At 66.0% G+C, this 12,923-nt stretch overlaps 2 protein-coding genes across 9 annotated transcripts; one reads left to right on the plus strand and one right to left on the minus strand.

Moving 5' to 3' along the window:
- Positions 1 to 396: 396 nt before the first annotated feature.
- On the minus strand, positions 397 to 1,882 carry SSNA1 (SS nuclear autoantigen 1). 2 transcript variants are annotated; one of them, XM_081593395.1, is made up of 4 exons: positions 1,775 to 1,882; positions 1,190 to 1,389; positions 811 to 904; positions 397 to 720 (listed from the first exon to the last, which is right to left on the minus strand). In XM_081593395.1, the coding sequence occupies exons 1-4, from the start codon at positions 1,824 to 1,826 to the stop codon at positions 536 to 538; spliced, it is 531 nt and encodes a 176-aa protein (XP_081449521.1). In that variant the 5' UTR covers positions 1,827 to 1,882; the 3' UTR covers positions 397 to 535. The 2 variants fall into 2 exon arrangements, with proteins under 2 accessions (XP_081449521.1, XP_081449522.1); XM_081593396.1 differs by having other exon boundaries at positions 707 to 904.
- ANAPC2 (anaphase promoting complex subunit 2) lies at positions 1,610 to 12,919 on the plus strand. Of its 7 annotated transcripts, none has more exons than XR_014082954.1 (15): positions 1,610 to 2,148; positions 2,396 to 3,018; positions 4,144 to 4,276; positions 5,035 to 5,209; positions 5,539 to 5,658; positions 5,963 to 6,080; positions 6,639 to 6,820; positions 7,198 to 7,339; positions 7,655 to 7,730; positions 7,805 to 9,053; positions 9,168 to 9,359; positions 9,436 to 9,578; positions 10,487 to 10,616; positions 10,785 to 11,020; positions 11,104 to 11,377. XR_014082954.1 is itself a non-coding variant. In XM_081593391.1 (13 exons), the coding sequence occupies exons 1-13, from the start codon at positions 1,825 to 1,827 to the stop codon at positions 11,547 to 11,549; spliced, it is 2,826 nt and encodes a 941-aa protein (XP_081449517.1). In that variant the 5' UTR covers positions 1,610 to 1,824; the 3' UTR covers positions 11,550 to 12,919. The 7 variants fall into 7 exon arrangements, 2 of the variants coding, with proteins under 2 accessions (XP_081449517.1, XP_081449518.1); XR_014082953.1 differs by having other exon boundaries at positions 9,448 to 9,578; XR_014082955.1 differs by having other exon boundaries at positions 7,805 to 9,359.
- Positions 12,920 to 12,923: the final 4 nt, after the last annotated feature.

A 12,923-nucleotide genomic window follows, 5' to 3' on the forward strand; every position in this document is an offset into this window, starting at 1 on the left:
GAGTGGGAAGTACGGGTGCTGTGCTGCCCGGCAGGGTTGGGAGTTACTGAGCTGGAGTGCAGCCCTTCCCAGTGGCTCTGAGGCCAAGAAGGTCCCCTGGGCCCGGCCTTTTGCTAGATGCCAGGAGTAGTGGCACCTTCACTGAAGTGTGGGCTGTGTGCTAAGCTCAGGAGAAGGGGGTGTGGCGGAGGGTCACAGGAAATGCTCAGGGGCACCCTTAGCTCCATCCCTAAGGCCAACAAGGCTGGACACAGGGAAAGTCACCCCAGGTCCTCCTCTCGCCTTCAAAAGGAACCACATGACAGCTAAGCAACAGTGTGTGTTCTGATTTGGGGAGGGGTGCCGTTTTCACCTGGCAGCCCCACACCCTACGCAAGCAGCAGGCTGACATAGATCTTCACAAAGACAAACTTTATTGACAGTCACAGGCCTCCAAGGCAAGCTCTGAGGCGAAGAAGGGCCCCAGCCCCTCCGCCACGTACCTCGGCACCCACTGGCTGAGGGACAAAGTCTGAGGACTCCCACAGTGCTGAGTTTAGAAGTGGGGCCCTCCCTGCAGCCCCAGGTGGTGTGAGGGCCCTCCCCAGAGCCTGTGTGAGTGCAGGACTAGGACCCCCACCTGGTGGGCTACGCCCAGGGCCATCCTGTCACCCAGAGCCACTGGAGCTTGGCAATTGCCTCTCTTGGCACCAAAGACAACAAACGGAGAAAGCTGCTTCCCTGAAGAACAAAGATGCTTTGAGGACAGGCTTGCTGGAGTGCTGAGCCACAGGCAGGACCCCCACCCGTGGCCTCCTCAGCTCTCTTTGCCTCCACTGCTCTTCTGCTCCGAGGCTGTGGCCTTGGTCAGGTTCCCCGCTTCTCGCTTCAGGACACTAAGCAGAGTCTGCGAGCTCTCCAGGATCTGCGAACAGAGACACCAGCCAGGTAACACTCTTCCTCCCATGGGAAAGTTGCCACAGCCCAGCGCCCTCTCCTATTCCGGGGCCCTGCTCCCCTCTGCGTCTAGTCCAAAGCCCACTGCTCACACCCTGGGAAGCCAGGCCCTGGTCGGCTCTGGCTCCTGCTGCTGCTCAGTCTGGAGCCGGCGACAAGGCGCCAACAGTAGGACCCAGGCAGTACTGTCACTCCACGGGGCCGACGACCTGTCTAGGCGCCCCGGGGCCAGCACCCGGCCCCCGAGCCCCACCTTGAGGTAGGCGGCTTCTGTCTCCGCGATGGTCCGATCGAACTCGTTCCGAGATGCGATCTTGCGCGCCAGGTTCTCATTGACTCGGGCCAGCTTCTCCGTCAGCTGCCTCACCTCGTTCTGCAGCCTCTGCTTCTCGTCCTCCTCCTGCTGGATCTGCCGGCACAGCTCCTCCCGCTTCTGACACAGCTCCTCGATGCCTGGGGCGGGCGGGGAGCGGGCGCGGTGGGCGCCGGGGGCCGCGGCGGGAACGGGAGCGCCGACCCCGGCGCGCGAGGCGAGCGGCCAGCGAAGGCCGGGGCACCCAGACAAGGCCGGCGGCCCGCGTCCCAGGGCGTCTGGCGTCTCAGAAAGCCCCGCGCGAGCCCCCGTGCAGTCTGAGGGGCCGAGCGCGTCAGGCCCGCGCACCCTGCTCGTGCCACAGACGCCGGCTCTCCGGGCGGCCACACCGCCGCTCGGCCCGGCGTCCGGGCCGCTCCGGCCGGAACAGCCGCGTACGGCGGGCCAGCGCCGGCCCGGGCCTGCAGGCCGGAGACCCCGCCGCCCTCCCAGCCCGCCCGCCGGCGTCGCCGCGCGGCCACTCACACTTGACCAGCTCGTTGTTGTAATTCTGCAGCGCCGCGCCCTGCTGGGTCATGGTCTCCGCCCGGGCCCGCCGCCCCAACCGCCGCTGCCGCTCCCCTCGGCGCCTGCGCACGGCCTCCGCTCGCCCCGCCCCGGCACACGTCAGCGCCCTGCGCCTCTCGCCGCGCACCGTGTGCGTCATTGTCGCGCGTGCGCGCGCGCGAGCGCCTAACCCTGCGTCATCGCGGCGCGCCTCGCCGATCGGCTCTGAGGGCTGGTGGGCGCAGATGGCGGTGGCGGCGGAGGCGGGCCGTGACGTGGGGCCTGCGCAGGAGCTGCTGGCGGCCTGGAACACCGTGAGCACCGGGCTGGTGCCTCCGGCCGCGCTGGGACTGGTGAGGCCCGAGAAGAGGGCGACGGGGCGGCGCGGGGTGCCCGGGGCCCCGAGCCCGCCGGCGCCCGTCCTGGCTTCCCTCCGTGTTCCACAGTCCTTCCCTCGCGTGGGTCTGCGTCCCTGCGACGAAGGACGGCGGGGTTCCCGTGGCCTTCCATCCGCGCTGTCCCTTTCCCGCTTGTCCTCACCTGTCTCCGCCCTCTTCGCCTCTGCGCTGCGTCCCCTTCTCACGGCTTACTGTACTGCAGGCGTCCTCCCGGACCAGCGGTGCCGTCCCTCCAAAAGAGGAGGAGCTCCGGGCGGCGGTGGAGGTGCTCAGGGGCCACGGTCTGCACTCGGTCCTGGAGGAGTGGTTCGTAGAGGTGCTGCAGAACGATCTGCAGGCCAACATCTCCTTCGAGTTCTGGAATGCCATCTCTCAGCGCGAGAACTGTGCGGACGAACCCCAGTGCCTTCTGTTGCTCCTGGATGCTTTTGGTCTGCTGGAGAGCCGCCTGGATCCCTACCTGCGTAGTCTAGAGCTGCTGGAGAAATGGACTCGCCTGGGCTTGCTGATGGGCACCGGTGCTCAGGGGCTTCGGGAAAAGGTCCACACCACGTTGCGGGGCGTCCTGTTCTTTTCCACTCCCAGAAGTTTTCAGGAGATGATCCAGTGCCTCTATGGGCGCTTCTTGAGAGTTTACATGCAGAGTAAGAGAAAGGGGGAAGGAGGCACAGACCCTGAACTGGAGGGGGAATTGGACAGCAGGTATGCCCGCCGCCGGTACTACCGCCTTCTGCAGAGCCCGCTGTGCGCGGGGTGCGGCAGTGACAAGCAGCAGTGCTGGTGCCGCCAAGCGCTGGAGCAGTTCCACCAGCTCAGCCAGGTCCTGTGAGTACTTAGCCTGCGTGTCCTGTGTCCCTGTCCCTCCCGGATCCTGCTTGCCCCTCTGGGTCCAGCGGCCTCTGCAGAGAGCTGGTGAGCTGGCTGGGGGTGGTCTCTGCCGTTCGCCCTGATTGTCAGTATGAGGGCTCTCAGGAGGCTGTGTGCTCTGAGTTCATTTCTCTTGTCCTTGTCATCGGTGCATCTGTCACTCACCCTGGCTCAGGACTCTGTACTTTGCTTAGGCTAAGACTGCATGATTCTGAATGTCCCGTGCTGTGCAGGATTCTGTTGTGCCTACTGTAGGCTCTCAGAAGTGGAATGATGTTTATCTTGGAATTGAGGAAAGTACGCTTGTTATCTCTTCTCTCTCTATAGAGATTAGACCAGCGTGCTGGTCAAACTGATGGCCCTTCTAGCCTTCTGAGGAGGGAAGGAGTCTGTTGTCAGAGCCAGGTCCTGTCATAGGGATCCCCGACTCTCTGGGGATGCTCGCTTTTATAAAATGTTAATTTCCCTGTTTTGTATTTGGCTGTGGCATGCGGGATCTCTTGTTGTGCCGCACGGGCTTCTCTCTAGTTGTGGCATGGCGGCTTAGTTGCCCCATGACATACGGGATCTTAGTTCCCCACCCAGGAATTGAACCTGTATCCTCTGCATTGGGAGGATTCTTAACCCCTGGACCACTCGGGACGTCCCATGGTTCCTTATGATGATTTTGTCAGTTTGAATGAAGTGGCAGCCACGCAACCGTCAGAGTCTTCTCACGGGACGGAGGGTGTGGGGTGTCCCACGGAAGCTTTGTTCTCTTGGGATCCTCTGCCATCATGGGTCAGGATCAGTGCTGAGAAGCAGAGACTGCTACATCTGTGTTTACGTGGCTGGAGTCGTGACATCTTTAGCTGTTATTTGAGGGCCGTTGTTAGGAGATGGACGAGGCCTTGGCCCCAGTAGCCAGAGATGCTGACCACTTGGGGAGAGCAGGAGGTGCCTTACCGGTCCTCTGTCATCTCAGCAGCTTTGCCTTGAATTCCCCGGTGCAGTTTTGGCCCAACAAGGGCTGCAGGAGGCATGTGCAGAGAGTGCGGGGCGGGTGCGTGCGCTCTGTGCTCCACGGGCAGGGCTCTTCTCCAGGCACAGGCTCAGTCTGCTGGAGCGGGTCAGCGCCGAGGCTGTGACCAGCACCCTGCACCAGGTGACCCGGGAGCGCATGGAGGACCGCTGTCGGGGCGAGTACGAGCGCTCCTTCCTGCGCGAGTTCCACAAGGTGAGGCCCCGCCGGCATGCGCCCTGGGGACTAGAGAAGAGGCTGCTGGCAACGCTGACTAGACACCTCGGCTTTAGAAGTGGGTGGAGTGTGGTGACCTGGGTGAATCAGGACACTGCTGGTGGTTGAAGCTGTCTTGGAGCTGGGTGGAGGCTGGTCATCCTGGGCCCACCCTGGTGTCACCGAGGAAGAACCTGTGATGTGCTCAGTGAGATCTGTGCAGGGTCTCGTGGCCAGAGGTGGCCCCAAGGTCTGAGGTGTCCCAGCCAGGGGCCTTGGGGCATCCATGCTGTTGGGGGGTGGCCTGGGGGCTGCCCTGGGCTGCACAGCGTCGTGGGAGAGCCTGCCCCACTCTGCTGCGTCCTGCCGCCTGTCTCCTGAGGACGCAGGTGCGCTGCGCTGCTGAGGCTGGGGGTGGTGCTCAGCGCGAGCGTCCCTGCAGCAGGGTGCCGTGTGCGCCTGGAGGCCCGAGGAGCGCTGTGTTGCCCCCGGGTGGCGGACTGTCGGGGCGGCCTTGCCGGTGGCTGGGTGCGCGGTCCCCAGAGTGTGTCCTTCCACTCAGACGCAGCGCCCTCTGTGAGAGCTGTGGCCGGAGATGGGCCTAGGAGGCCCCTTTGGGCCCCTCATCTTCTGATTTCAGTGTGCTCTTGGTCTCGGACAGGTGGCCTTGGGGTTCCCAAGGACCAGCCCGCGGCAGGTAGCTGTACCTCTGTCCTGGGCTTGGTCCCTGGGGCCCCACATCTGTGCTCTCCCGACAGTGGATTGAGAGAGTGGTCGGCTGGCTGGGCAAGGTGTTCCTGCAGGACGGCCCCAGCAGGCCCGCGTCCCCAGAGCCGGGCAACACGCTGCGCCGGTGGCGCTGCCACGTGCAGAGGTTCTTCTACCGCATCTATGCCGGCCTGCGCATCGAGGAGCTCTTCAGCATCATTCGAGGTCAGCCCGCCCACCGGGAGCCCCTGCCCTCGCCTCTGCCCTCAGCCTGGGGCGGGGCTCAGGGACACCCCGGGACCCCTGCGTCTGGAGCAGGACAGGAGAGGCGCTGTCTCCCCCCTCGCTCTGCACTGGCCCTTGGGCTCTGCTCCGCCCATCTACCCTCGGGGTGGCTGTGCTCAAGGGTGCGGGTCCCTGAAGACACACAGGCCACACTGGGCCCCCCTCTCTCTGCAGCCTGTGGCGGTGTGGCCGCTCGCCCTCCAGGCCTCCGTCCAGGTGACTGTGGGCACACCATGTGTGCACGTGCCAGGACCAGCCTTTCCCCACAGACTTCCCGGACTCGAGGCCGGCTGTGGAAGACCTCAAGTACTGCCTGGAGAGGACCGACCAGAGGCCGCAGCTGCTCGTGTCCCTCAAGGCTGCCCTGGAGACGCGGCTGCTCCACCCAGGTGCCACCCCGCCAGGCCCACCCACATTCACCCTCCGGGCCCAGACCTGGGAGCCTGGGCCTGCTCCTCTGGACTGAGGGGGTTAAGAAGTATTTTCTGTTGTCCTCGGGGGGCGGGGGTTCTGACCCGCCCTTTGAGAACAGAGCCACTCTTCAAGTACAGCTGGTGGGGCTGGGGGAGGGGGCGGCTCCTGCAGATCACGGGGGTCTCTGGGGGTGACGTCGCAGTGGGACCTGCCGGTCACCTGACTGGGGTGTCTACCTACACATCATTGTGTGGCTCGGGGTCTCCCATCCGACCGCAGGCGTGAACACGTGTGACATCATCACGCTGTACATCTCCGCCATCAAGGCGCTGCGCGTCCTGGACCCATCCATGGTCGTCCTGGAGGTGGCCTGTGAGCCCATCCGCCGGTACCTGCGGTGAGCGCGGGGCAGCTGAGCCCCCTGCAGGCCTTGCTGGAGTGAAAAGGCATTGTCCTCTGGGCACCAGCTGTCCTCCCGGACCGGGCGGCCCAAGCTGGCACCTTTCCTTTTTGTCAGTGCTGGCTCTGGGCCTGCAGCCCAGGGTCACCACACCCGTATGCAGGCCCAGGGCCAGGTTAGCACAGACAGACGCACAGGCTCAACTTTGCCTTGTTCCGAGCTGGCCCAGGGCTGACAGGAAGGATGGGTCTTGTGTTGGCCTTTTCACCCCAAGGAACAGAGCCTGTTGACTTTTGGCCAGGGAGCACAGCCAGCCAGGAGCCCTTGGGGGGCGGTAGAGACTTGAGCCTGCTGCCCCCTGGCCCTGCATGGCCTGGCCTGGATCTGTCTTGTCATCTCAGCCCCTGATGCAGGCAACGGCGGCTTTTTAATCTTGGGGGGTGGCGGTGGAGTCTGAGGGACTTGCCTTTAGCGTGTGACTGGTGGGTGCTGGCTGCGGGGTCGGTTGGGTCACGCGGTCAGCTGGAGCAGGCAGCGAGGGCGCATGTCCATCAGGACGCGGGAGGACACGGTGCGGCAGATCGTGGCAGGGCTCACCGGGGACTCGGACGGGACAGGAGACTTGGCTGTTGAGCTCTCCAAGACAGACCCTGCGAGCCTGGAGACCGGCCAGGACAGCGAGGACGACTCTGGCGAGCCGGAGGACTGGGTCCCTGACCCCGTGGACGCAGATCCAGGTCAGCGTCAGGCAGCCCTGCAAGGCCCTGGGTCGCGGAGGAGGGTCCAGTTGGGTCGGTGCTCTGGTCTCCAGGTTGTCGCTACACGTACTCGAGCTTGAGGAGGTCCTTGGTCTGTGCCCGACCTGGCCTGGTTCCCCAGGGTGCTTCCCCTGGCCGGGCTGGACCCATGCGGGCGGTAGCCCCATCAAAGCCCTAGGGGGTGCCCTGCCTGCCTCCCCCCCGCCCTGCTGCTCCCGCTGGAGGAGTGACGGGTTTCTGCACGTCCCCACCTGGGACCCATGGCCAGGCCTCACACCGGGGGTGCAGCTGGGAAGGCTGCTCAGCACAGACGGTGCCGCCTCTGAGTCTGAGGCGCCCGTGTGCCCGGCCTCCAGGGAAGTCCAGCTCCAAGCGGCGCTCCTCCGACATCATCAGCCTGCTGGTCAGCATCTACGGCAGCAAGGACCTCTTCATCAACGAGTACCGCTCGCTGCTGGCCGACCGCCTGCTGCACCAGTTCAGCTTCAGCCCCGAGCGGTGAGGCCTGCGGGGGGCGCTCCGCGTCCGAGGGAGGCGTGGCCCTGACTCGGGACAGTTGTCCTGGGTCAGCTCCGGTGCACGTCGGAGACAAGCGCGGTCCCCAGGCCTGGCAGGGACCAGCCTGTGCTCAGCCTCTTCCCCGGGTGCCGGGTGCCGGCCCGGGAGCTCAGAGTGGCTGCTCCTAGGGCTCCCGCCTGGCCTCCCAGGCTGGGGACGTCCCTGCTCCGGGGACGGGTGCGGGACAGTGGGTGTTGCCCTGCAGGGGCCAGCTGCGGCGGGGGCTCTGCACCCCTCAGAGACGCATCCTTGCAGGGAGATCCGCAACGTGGAGCTGCTGAAGCTGCGCTTTGGCGAGGCCCCGATGCACTTCTGTGAGGTCATGCTCAAGGTGGGCGCCCGGGCTCCGCGCAGCCACCGGATCCCCGCTGCCTGCCCAGACCCTCAGGAGGCCCATCTCCCCAGGACATGGCGGATTCACGCCGCATCAACGCCAACATCCGGGAGGAGGACGAGAAGCGGCCCGCCGAGGAGCAGCCCCCCTTCGGAGTCTACGCCGTCATCCTGTCCAGTGAGTTCTGGCCGCCCTTCAAGGACGAGAAGCTGGAGGTCCCCGAAGACATCAGGGAGGCCCTGGAGGTCTACTGCCGGAAGTATGAGAAGCTGAAGGTAGGGCTGCGCTGCTGGGGCCACTGGCGCCTCGGACGAGTCCTGCTACTGTACTCTGGGGTCCACGCCCTCTACTTTCTTCCGGGAACCCACATGTACGTGTGCACGCACCTCCCGTGTGTGTGTGCGTGCGCTCTGCACGCCCTTCTGTGCCCAACGGTGCTGGCGCAAGTCTTGACCCTGAGCTGCCTCTGCAGCGTGCACCCGCTTGTCCTCAGAGCCGGGGGCTGGCAGCTGTGCTCGGCCCAGGACACCTGGTGCGTCTCCTCCGTGGGCGCCTCCTGGGCGTCTCCCGGCTTCTCTCGGGGTGTTCGGTGGCTCCTCTGGGTTTGCTGCGAGCTGGCACCAGGGCTGGCTGTGGCCGTTAAGGCTGAGGACCCGAGGTCCTGAGCGGGGAGGGGCTCAGCACGGGAGAGCTGATCCTGGGGGCTTCCTTCAAGAGCCAGGGGAGGGCGGCGGGGGGCGGGGTCCCGGAGCCACCTCTGCCCCCCCCGCCTCAGCCCTACACACCCCTTCCTGGCTGAAGACATCTGAGGGGCCCTCCCCAGCCTCCCTCTGTGCCCCAGCCCGCCTGTCAGGAGAGGCCCCACCGGCTTCCTCCAGGGCAGCCGTCTGGGTCCGCGGGCGGGCTCACATACGGCCCCCTTCTCAGGCCGGTGCGCCAGATGAGACAGCTGTCTTCCCGCTGGGTGCTGGAGTGGCTGGGTGGGCCCTGGGGTGGTGCCAAGGGGCCCGGCCCGTGGCCACGGGGCCTCTGCTGTCCCCAGCGGGTCTCCTGCCCGAGGGCGGTGCCGCACACATGGGGATGGCCGTGCCCTCTGCTGCTGGCCGCACAGTTGCCCCTCTGCAGACCCAAGTTGGGGTTGAAAAGGTCACGGTTCGGAGCCCCAGCGCCTGGTTAAGATCCAGCCAGCTGCCGGCCATAGAGAGCTTCAGCGTCACACCTCCTTCAGAGCTGTGCAGGCTGCAGGACTCGGGGCAGCGCTTGGCCCAGAGTGACCCTACCGGTGTCCCCAGTGGCGGCGGTAACAAAGACCACAGACAGGTGCCGTAAACATGACAGAGACCTGTTTTCTCAGTTGCGGTATCTGTTGAGGGCATCTGTGATGCCAACAGAAACTCAAGTCAGGGTGTTAGCAGGGCCGCGCCCCCTCCACAGGCTCCAAGGGAGGACCCTCTGGCCTCGCGGTGGCCGAGCTCCAGGTGCTCCCAGCTGTGGGTGCGTCACTCTGGCCCCGGCTCCTGTCGCCCGGCGTCTCCCAGTGTCTGTGTCCAGACTCCCCTCTCCTGAGAGGACCCCAGGCCCCGCTCCGTGTGACCTCACCTTAACTAGCCTCGTTGAGGGACCCAGGTAGTCGCCCCTCCCTCCCGACCTTTGGGCCCAGGCCAGCGTCCCTGCCTCTGCTGCTGAGGCCTCAAGCCTGTAGGCCCCCACGCAGGTCTCAGCATCCAGGGCACGGACCGGAGCTCCCACGCCTCTCCTGGACCCTCTGTGCTGGCTCCCGGGACGTTGCTGGTAGATGTGGCTGACACAGCTGACCTCTCGGGCCCCGTGGGCTCTGTCCGCAGAGTACGTGGCGTGGTGCGCTCCTCTGGGCTCGCTGGTCCTCGGTTTCCCCCTCAATTCACATGAGCAGTGAGGAAGCTGCAGGCTGCACCTCCCACACTTCACTTGGAAACCTCAGCCCAGCTCCAGCCCTGCTGGCACCAGCGGAGCTCGTCTCTGCCGCTACTTCGGCGGTCACCTTTGCGGTCGTTTCCAGTGACGCTGTGACAGGCCTCACTGGAAGGGCCTTCTTAGTTGGGGTTCTCTCAGTAGTCTCCCCAGGGCAACCCCAGCTTTCACGAGCACGCAACTCAGAACTTTCCAAGTCCTCCCCTCCCCAGCGCCACAGCCACGTTTCTGGGGAAGGTGTTTGCTCTGGCAGCACCCTCCACCTGCGCTGAAGTCCACTGCTGTTCTGCGGTGGCCGTGACAAAGCCTGCACACCAGGTGGCAGAGCGGTGGGACCTGCTCCTGGCCCTGCAGGCCAGGTCTGAGGTGGAGGTCTGGGCGGGGCTGTGGGCCTCCTGGAGGCTGCAGGCAAGTCCCTCCCACATCTTCCAGCTCTGCTCTGCTTCCCGTGTCTGGGCACCGCCCACCCTCTGACAGGTACACCGGTCGGTCATATTAGCTTAGGGCCCGCGTCACTCCCAGACCTCGTCTTCCCTACCGACAACGGCAGGTCAGGTCACATTCTGAGGTCCTGGGGCCAAGACGTGGGCATTTCTCGTGGGCACACAGTGGCCTGGCTGTTGGGTGGTGCTGGCTGAGGGGAGGGAACTGGAACCCCACAGGGTGCTCATCAGGCCGCCACTGCAGCTGCCACCCGCGGGGTGGGAACAGGTCAGGGAGCCCTTTCCTGCCTGCTTCTGGGTTGTAAAGCCTGGTCCAGCGGGACCCACCAAACGGCCCGCGCTGACCCCGGTCCTCCCCAGGCCATGCGGACGCTCAGCTGGAAGCATACCCTGGGCTTGGTGACAATGGACGTGGAGCTGGCTGACCGCACCCTGTCTGTGGCGGTGACCCCCGTGCAGGCTGTGGTCTTGCTGTATTTCCAGGACCAAGGTGAGCTCCCCAGCCGCGCCGTGCCCCGAGGAGGACACGCTCCGCCTCCCGAGGAGGGTGGGCGGGCCCGGGCGGCTCTCCGCCCCCAGCCCCTCCCCTAGGCCCTGCCCTTGAGGCCGAGGGGTACAGCTGAGCCCCGCCTGCCCACGCCCCGCCGCCTGCCCGCAGCCAGCTGGGGCCTGGAGGAGCTGAGCGAGGCGGTGAAGATGCCGGCCGCGCTGCTGCGGCGCCGCCTGTCCGTGTGGCTGCAGCAGGGCGTGCTGCGCGAGGAGCCGGCCGGCACTTTCTCGGTGGTGGAGGAGGAGCGGCCGCAGGACCGGGACAGCATGGTGCTGGTCGACAGCGACGACGAGAGCGATTCGGGCCTGGCCTCGCAGGCCGACCAGAAGGAGGAGGAGCTGCTGGTGCGCCCGGCGCCCGCGGGGCGGAGGGGGGCGGGGGGGCCGGGAAGGGGCGGGCTGACCGCCTCCCGCGGCTGTTCCCCCAGCTCTTCTGGACGTACATCCAGGCCATGCTGACCAACCTGGAGAGTCTGTCCCTGGAGCGCATCTACAGCATGCTGCGCATGTTCGTTGTTACCGGCCCCGCGCTGGCCGAGATCGACCTGCAGGAGCTCCAGGGCTTCCTGCAGAGGAAGGTGCGCGACCAGCAGCTCGTCTATTCCGCCGGCGTCTACCGCCTGCCCAAGAGCTGCGGCTGAGCTGCCGCCACGCGTGCCCCCCCACCTCCCCCCAGAATTCGAGTAAAGAGACGGTTCTTCATCCTGCGTGTCCTGTCGGCTCTGTGGCCCCAGGGCCCGCGCCGTCGACTGGGCGTGTGCTCCCATCCTCTGCATGCTGGCCTCGCTGCAGCCAGGCAGAGCGGGTCCCCCCAGCAGGTGGGGGGGCTACACACCTGTTCGGGCTCCAGGCCAGGAGGAGTCCTGGCACATGAGTGTCTGGTCACCATGGCCAGCAGAGGCCCTTGGCAGGCTCGTGGCTCCAGCCAACGAGAGGCCAATCGCCTGGGAAACAGACCTCCTGGGTCACTGTCCAAGGGCCCCCAGCCTTGGTGTCACTCCTCTGGAGAGAACTCCTTGGGTACCCCTCCCCGCCTCCGACCTGGCCTGAGGGTCCAGCCCCTAAGTGCTGGGCCAGGAGCCCCAGGGCTCCTCCTGCGGCCCCAGGGTGCTGTCAGAGCATCTGAGGAGGATGGGCAGACAGGCGGCCCCTTGGAAGCCACGAACTTGCGTCTCCAGCATGAGGGGCTGCCTGGGTCACCGCTGTGGTCCAGCAGTCAGTGCTCGGGGCTGACAGTGAGGGGTGCTTCCCAAAAGACCCACACCTCCCACACCCCTGAGGTGTGGTAGGGGGCGCCCGAGGGCCTGGCTGTTCCCAGCAGGAGAGGCCGAGCCCAGGGAGCCAGCCACCCCCAGGGCTGTGCACAAGCCCTATCCAGCCACTGTGGGCGCCCAGCACTGGCCTTGCCCCAGGTCCCAGGAGGTGGTGCCAGGCCCGAGGCCTTCAGGCTGTGCTGGACACCACGGGCACTGCGGCCCAACCTTCATTTGTGCAGCTTGTCTGGCTGGACTCACTCAAGCTTGGTGGCACTGCCCCCCCCAGGGCATCCCCGGCCTGGAGCCATGCCCCTGGCCCCCAGCCCCCGCCGGCTCCCCCCAGTCTGTGCCCCGCACCCCCAGCTGTCCTGTCCTGCTCGAGGGCTCCAGTGCTGGTTCTGCTTCCAGGGCTCTTTCTTTTTTGGCCACAGCAAGGGTCACCTGGGGTCTCAGTTCCCCCATCAGGGACTGAACCCCAGCCGTGGCAGGGGCACCCAGAGTTCTGACCACTGGGCCACCAGGAGCTCGCTCTGAGACTCCTTCCTCCCTGGGGTGGGGTTTGCCGCGGGGTTTGAAGGAGGACGTGGAGGGCCTAGCGGAGCCTGAGCGGCCTGAGGACCCGGCAGGTGTCCCCCTTGGCCTCAGCCCGCTGGGGGGCTGTGCCGTGGTCATGGGAAGAGGACTTCCTGCCTGGCGTTGGGCTGGGCATGTCCTCGTCATCCTAGCCCAGGTGAAACCGGCTGGACCGGCCTGGCAGGGTGGCATTGCCGGCCCCTGGGCGTGGACACACCTGTCCTGAGCCCGTCTGGACTCGGTGGACAAGTGTGGTGAAACCCAGTGTCTCAAGTCAGTGCCTCACCCATCGGGCGCAGAGGTGGCCAGGAGCCGCCCCCAGGAGGTGGCGCCATGCGAGAGTCAGGGAGGCCCCATGACCAGGGGTTGGCCCCCTGTGCCCCGAAGAGTCAGGTGTGGGACAGGTATTCCTCCTGCTG

Source organism: Giraffa tippelskirchi, chromosome 4, assembly GCF_054371585.1.
Source record: "Giraffa tippelskirchi isolate mGirTip1 chromosome 4, T2T-mGirTip1v1.2.pri, whole genome shotgun sequence".
NCBI lineage: Eukaryota > Metazoa > Chordata > Mammalia > Artiodactyla > Giraffidae > Giraffa > Giraffa tippelskirchi.

Excerpts from the sequence above, each read along its gene's own strand:
- SSNA1 (XM_081593395.1), bottom strand. The coding sequence starts at position 1,826 with ATGACCCAGCAGGGCGCGGCGCTGCAGAATTACAACAACGAGCTGGTC. Across the intron at positions 1,390-1,774 it reads CAACAACGAGCTGGTCAAGT|GCATCGAGGAGCTGTGTCAG; the intron begins GTGAGTGGCCGC and ends CGCCCGCCCCAG. Across the intron at positions 721-810 it reads GGAGCAGAAGAGCAGTGGAG|GGAAGCAGCTTTCTCCGTTT; the intron begins GCAAAGAGAGCT and ends TTTGTTCTTCAG.
- ANAPC2 (XM_081593391.1), top strand. The coding sequence starts at position 1,825 with ATGGTCTCCGCCCGGGCCCGCCGCCCCAACCGCCGCTGCCGCTCCCCT. Across the intron at positions 2,149-2,395 it reads CTCCGGCCGCGCTGGGACTG|GCGTCCTCCCGGACCAGCGG; the intron begins GTGAGGCCCGAG and ends ACTGTACTGCAG. Across the intron at positions 7,731-7,804 it reads TCTGTGAGGTCATGCTCAAG|GACATGGCGGATTCACGCCG; the intron begins GTGGGCGCCCGG and ends CCATCTCCCCAG.